The 6,000-nt window shown below is 57.3% G+C and overlaps 1 protein-coding gene across 2 annotated transcripts; it reads left to right on the top strand.

Annotated features, from left to right (window-relative positions):
* Positions 1–442: 442 nt before the first annotated feature.
* On the top strand, positions 443–5,932 carry OGFOD2 (2-oxoglutarate and iron dependent oxygenase domain containing 2). Of its 2 annotated transcripts, none has more exons than XM_063086989.1 (7): positions 443–1,113; positions 1,539–1,595; positions 2,377–2,490; positions 2,588–2,687; positions 4,234–4,361; positions 4,597–4,854; positions 4,927–5,932. In XM_063086989.1, the coding sequence occupies exons 1-7, from the start codon at positions 982–984 to the stop codon at positions 5,188–5,190; spliced, it is 1,053 nt and encodes a 350-aa protein (XP_062943059.1). In that variant the 5' UTR covers positions 443–981; the 3' UTR covers positions 5,191–5,932. The 2 variants fall into 2 exon arrangements, with proteins under 2 accessions (XP_062943059.1, XP_062943060.1); XM_063086990.1 differs by having other exon boundaries at positions 4,597–4,864; positions 5,618–5,932.
* Positions 5,933–6,000: the final 68 nt, after the last annotated feature.

Raw genomic sequence — 6,000 nt, 5'->3', positions numbered from 1 at the left:
CATCCCGGTGAGCCGTGGAGGAAACTCTAGGGCAGGAGTCAGAGGCCAATTCCAAGGAACGCGACTTCCTCCCCTACTCAGAGCCTCAGTTCTCCTATCTGAGGAATGGCGCTGCCATCCAAGCTTCTTTAAGAGTCTTTGCAGACCTGGGCCCGGGAGCTGCATGGCGGACAGTGATGGGGACCCCGAGGCTGGGTATGTGTGTGCTGTGGTGGGCCTCCCTGAGGTCGGGATGCACACTCTACAAGCTATTAACATACCGGTCTCACACCTTAGCTGTGTTGAACTTGAACTTGGTCGACGTGAGGGCGTGACCGCCAACAGACCACGCCTAGCTCTCCGCCCACGCCGGCCCCACCCACACCCTATCCTTTTGGAATACCACCGGAAGTCACGCGACACGGGGCGTTTTCGCAGAGACACTTGCTGGGGCAATCTGCCGCAAAGCACAAGAGATCATGGCGGAGGCCCCGGGAGCGCCGGGCAGGGACCCGGGGTAAACGCTAAACCCAGATTCAGACGCAGAGAACTGGATGGTTGATAGCGGCTGACGGGAACGAGGTCGGACCTCAGTGCTCCTCTGACTGTCCTCAGTTTTCCTGGTGGAGTCGGCTGGTTCACCAAAAGCTCCGAGCAGAAGAGAGGGCAGCGTTTAAGTAAAAGGCCTTGGAGTTCTGAGTCTCTACCTCTCCACGTCTTGTGAAGGTGTGACTCAGTTCACCTATCTGTAAGGCGGGGCCATTATTCCCCGCCTCGTGGGTGGGGAAATCGTGAGGCAGAACGAGGAGGCCGCCGGCCCCGCCACGGCCCGGGAGCATGTTTTCCCTCCTGCAGACCGTTGTCTGGTGAGGAGAGTCTTCGTTCCCGTCTGCACTTGGGAAATGAGAACGTCCCCTTGGCCGCGGGTGCCCACCTCCCTGGGCTGGGGGAATATCCGGAAGTGCCCCTACGGAAGCCGGCTGGGCTGCACGGCGCTTCACCATGGCGACGGCTGGGGCCCCGCGGCGCTTCTGCCGCTGTGCCTGCTTCTGCTCCGAGAACATGTACGTGGCGCGCTACGGGCTGCACGTGCGCTTCCGGGGCGAGCAGCAGCTGCGCCGAGACTACGGCCCGGTGAGTGGCCTCTCTCGGCTCTCCGGAGAAGTTGGCAGAGGGGCGGAGCACGAGGCACCTTTGTCCCCGAGGTTTGCTCTGCCAACGGAGCGCACCTCGTGCTCGGATACGAAAAGGGATGCTCTGCGTGCCTCAGTTTTCTTGCCTTAAAGGGGGATATCTACTCAGTGAGGTTGTGAGAAATGAACGAACGAACATAGATATAGAGTGCGCAAGGGCAGGGCCCGGCTCAGAGTGCTGTGTCAGCGTGAAGGCAGCTGGGACCCTGCTCTGTGCTTAACGAGGCTCTCGCAGTTCATCCTTTCAGTGATGCTGTGAGGTCGAGGTTCTCGTCTCCATTTTAAGGAGGGGAAACTGAGGGCCAGAGACGTTAAGGGGCTTGCCCAAGGTCGTACAGGCATGCTCACTGGTCTTTCTACTCCCAGATCCTGCGCAGCCGCGGCTGTGTCAGCACCCAAGACTTCCGGCAGCTGTTAGCAGAGGTAACATCCCCTACCCCTGCACACCCAGCCTAGCCCTTCCGCCTTAGATTTGTGTCAGCAGTTTCAGGGGGGTCTCAGCCTCAGGCTTGCCAATCTCTGATCCCTGTAGGATCCTCAGGCCCACCTTTCCCCCTTCCCATTCCCACTCTCCCCTGCACTTGGGTCCTGGCACGAGAAAGAGAGACAAAGGAGAAATACCAAGTTGTCATGTCCTCCTTAACAGCTCATGAGACAGGCATAGTCGTCATCCCCCATTTTGGGATGAGAAACAGGCTCAAAGAGGGGAGTCACTTGCCCAAGATTCACAGCAGATGGAGTTGAGATACCACCAGGGCTGCCAAGCCCTTGGGCTCTTCACAGCTCCCCACTTCCCCCTTAGGCTGGTGCCAGGGCTGCTGCTGCTCCTCTCCCTCCTTGGGATTACTGGTGGGAAGCTTCTAAAGAGAGCCCTCTGCAGCCTCTGGAACACAAGACTTGACGATGACTCTATTCCCCCTCCCCGAGTGGGCTTAGCTGTTTAAGGTGCATCCAGGGGCTCTCATCCCAGCCAGGCTCAGGCTGGAGCAGCCCAAAGCAGAGTGGGCCCCTTCTTCGAAGAAGTCACCTTCAGCTGACAGCTTGGCCCTTGCAATCAACCCTGATAGATTCAGGAGTGTAGGGAGACTGGGCTTCCAGCCTGGGCCCTGCTCTGGCCTTCCAGGGCCTCAGTTTCTTCATCTGTACAATGGCCTTGGGAGGATGGAGAGGCCCCATCTGGTAACCAAGCCCTGTACCACCCCAGCTTGAGCAGGAGGTGAAGCGGCGGCAGCGTTTGGCGCAGGAGTCGGCTGCCAGGAAAGCTCTCATCGCGAGCTCCTACCACCCTCTGAAGCCTGACATCTACAACTCGCTGCAGGTACTAGGCAGGGAGCTTGAGGGTGGATTACTGGAAGGAGGAGGCGGCTTCCAGGCCTGGGGGCTGCCTGCCGCACAGCTGGCATGTTCTGCCCCAGGATGCAGCTTTGGCTCCCAAGTTTCTGGCCGCGGCTGAGTACAGCACATTCCCGGGTGCAGACCTCGAGGGACTTCTCCAGCGGCTAGAGACAGTATCAGGTGAGGTCTTGGCCCCATGGCCTAGCAGGACTTGGGGGCGGCAGCCTGGGCTACCCGGGCATGGGAGACTGGGGTCCTTCCACCTATCATCTCTGCCTCCAAACCACCAGGACCTGGAAGAGCCAGTGGGACCAACCTGCCAGGAGCATGGCATCTGTATTCACTTATTCACTCACTTATCCAGCAATGGGTGTATTGGTATCAAGAGTGGGACAGGTGGCACACTTAAACACGACTGATGAAAGAGCTTAATGAAGGGACAATTGAGGAGGTGTGGACAGGGTTAGGGGATCAGCAAGGGATGGCAAAGCCCCCACAGGGCTAGCAACAGGAGGGAGCCATCACCAGCCCTAGACCTGAAGGAGTAGAGAGAGTGAAGTTTCTTGAACCTGCCAAGTCCTGGAGCTGTAGACGCAGGGCTGTTGGACAGCCGCTGTGGTTCTGAGCAGAGGCGCACAGCCACACCAAGCCCAGAGGAGGCGAGGCAGGAAACACCCCCTTCTCCTCCTGCCCTTGGATTTCCTGCTGGGGTCACCTAGTGGCTAAACCCAGCAGGAAGTCACGGCCAAGGAGCCCTTGCATGTTGTTTAAACTCTCTGCCTCAGTTTCCTCACCTGCAAAGCAGGAGCAAGAGTAGTCCCTGTCTTTTAAGGTATTGCAATGATTTAGTGAGTGAACATATGCAGAGGGCTTGGCACAGGGCCTGGCACATAGTAAGTGGTTAGCAAGTGTTTTCTTTTCTCATTGTTATCCCAGGTTGGGGGTACTTTCGGGAGACAGGTGTAAAATTTGCTTGTGTTATAGAGCCTGTGATCTGTTGGGGAGCATGGGTGGAACGAAACCCCCCAACTAGCCTGGGGGATACCATCCCCATTGTCTTCTACTCCCCAGCAGTTGAGATTGTGCTGAGGCTAGGGCTGGGGTTAGGACTGGGCTTCAAGTTGGCCACGTGCTGAGGGCACCTCCGGGCATTGGTGCATCTGCCAAGAAGTTTATGTTTCCATTCTCAGCCTGGCTTCTCTCCCCAGGGCCCAGCTAGAATGAGCAGCCCCTCTCGGCCTTCCCGGGTGGGAAACAGAGGCTCCAAGAGACACTTCTGAGTTGGGATGCAGACTTTGGTAGCTCGTCAGGGGAAGGAGGGACAGAGAGAGCCTGCAGTTTGCTTCATGGTCCTGGCTTGGCTCTGTCGTTGGCCTATTGGGTGTCCCTGGACTAGTCCTTTCCCCTCTCTGGGCCACAGGACCCACATCTGAGCTCTGGAGGCCAGACCTGTGGGCATCTGTGGAGTCAAGGTGAGAGGCTGTGGGATGAGTGAGGGGCATGAGAATCGCCCTCCCCTGCTTCATCCACATTATGTCATTTAATCATCACAGCAGCCCTGAGAGGTGAGGGCCCTTGTTATCCCCATTGTACAGATGAGGAAACTGAGGCAGGGGGAAGTGAAAAGGCATGCCCAGGCTCTCATAGCTCATGAGAAGATTTAAACCCAGGCCTATCCAAACACACACCAGATCCCCTGGCCAACAGACTGTCCTTTCCTCCACAGAGGAGAAGCGCATCTACCGGGTGCCTGTGTTCACAGCACCGTTCTGCCAGGCCCTGCTGGAGGAGCTGGAGCACTTTGAGCAGTCAGACATGCCCAAGGGAAGGCCCAACACCATGAACAACTATGGGGTGGGTGAGCCCGGTGGGCCTGAGGAGTGGGGTGGCTCAGTCAGGGAGCTGGCTCTCAGGTGCTGCAGACGAGTTGCTGTCCTCATCTGTAAGATAAGATCATGCTGGGATTACTGTGAAGTTAAACAAGTTGATGTTTGCAAAGCACTCAGCAGCGTCCTTAACAAGGGACCCCTAGGAATGCAGGGTGAGGCCTCACTGGTTTCCCTGCTGAGCCCAGGGATTCCCCTCCCAGGTGCTACTACATGAGCTAGGCCTGGATGAGCCGCTGGTGACGCCACTGCGGGAACGATTTCTGCAACCACTGATGGCCCTGCTGTACCCAGACTGCGGTGGGGGCTGTCTGGATAGTCACCGTGCCTTTGTGGTCAAATATGCGCTGGGCCAGGACCGTGAGCTGGGCTGCCACTATGATAACGCTGAGCTCACCCTCAACGTGGCCCTGGGCAAGGCCTTCACTGGGGGTGCCCTCTACTTCGGAGGCCTCTTCCAGGTGAGTGCAGGTGAGTGTGGGGCCGGGCCTGGGCAGCCATGAGTGCCCAGGGCTGAGATCTGCCACCTGCAGGCACCTGCAGCCCTGACGGAGCCCCTGGAAGTGGAGCATGTGGTGGGCTGGGGCATCCTGCACCGGGGTGGCCAGCTGCATGGGGCCCGGCCCCTGGGCACTGGTGAGCGCTGGAACCTCGTCGTCTGGCTCCGGGCCTCTGCTGTGCGTAACCAACTCTGCCCCATGTGCTGCCGGAAGCCTGACCTGGTGGATGACGAGGGCTATGGTGATGGCTTCACCCGAGAGGAGCCCACCATGGTGGATGTGTGTGCGCTGACTTGAGCCTGGGTTGGCCCAGTGTGGGAGGTGGTATGGCAGATGAAGGCTCTGCCGCCTTCGATGGGGAGGGGCAGAAATAAACTGTGCAGTCCACAGCGATTCTTGGTTCAAAAGGACATGCCGGCTTCTGGGTTATTCTTTCCGCAGACAGGCTGGCTTAGTTCAGGTTTGTTGGAAGCAGAGCCTGATATGGCATTCCCGGAGGGAGTATCCTCAGGAGGAGAGTGAAGGAGCAGGAGAGGGCTTGGGGAGCAGCTGGGTAAAGATGTGGTTTCAGATGAAGTCCAGCCTCTGCCTGACCCCATGGAGAATCTGGAGCATGAATCTACCACAATTTGCCCCCAGCAGCAGTTAGTGGCTATGGATTGGGTGGGGCAGGGGGACAGAGAGGGGTGAGTAACTAACTTCCTGACATCTATCTCCAGGGCAGGGGGTCTCCCAGTGACCAAGGGAAGCTTCCAGAGAAGAGTATAGGTGTGAATTGTCAGCATTGGACACCACCGCTGGGGGATTTGGTTGGGCCACTAGTGTCTTCTAGATGGGTGTTGGCTTATTGCAGGCGCGCTAAGATCAGGGACTGGAGCCAGACTGGGTTCAAATTCTGGTTCTGCTTCTTAAACTGTGTAGTTGTGAATTAGCAACTTAACCTCTGTACCTTAGTTTCCTCATCTGGAAAGTGCTTACCTCCAAGAGCTGTTGTGAGAAACAAGTGAGTTAACATTTATAAAGTCCTTTATAACAAACAGCCTTCTGTGTTTGCTGCTGTCGTTATAAAGAGTTTGCAACTTGGTGGCCCCAAGATTGGATGAGGTG

The sequence above is a fragment of the Cynocephalus volans genome, chromosome 2 (assembly GCF_027409185.1).
Source record: "Cynocephalus volans isolate mCynVol1 chromosome 2, mCynVol1.pri, whole genome shotgun sequence".
Lineage (NCBI taxonomy): Eukaryota > Metazoa > Chordata > Mammalia > Dermoptera > Cynocephalidae > Cynocephalus > Cynocephalus volans.
This window is presented reverse-complemented; position numbering and strand designations above follow the sequence as displayed.

What these genes read in the sequence shown, in the direction of transcription:
- OGFOD2 (XM_063086989.1), top strand. Translation starts at nt 982, where the DNA reads ATGGCGACGGCTGGGGCCCCGCGGCGCTTCTGCCGCTGTGCCTGCTTC. An exon ending in GCGGCTAGAGACAGTATCAG is followed by an intron (nt 2,688 to 4,233) that starts GTGAGGTCTTGG and finishes TTTCCTCCACAG; the next exon opens with AGGAGAAGCGCATCTACCGG. An exon ending in ACACCATGAACAACTATGGG is followed by an intron (nt 4,362 to 4,596) that starts GTGGGTGAGCCC and finishes TTCCCCTCCCAG; the next exon opens with GTGCTACTACATGAGCTAGG.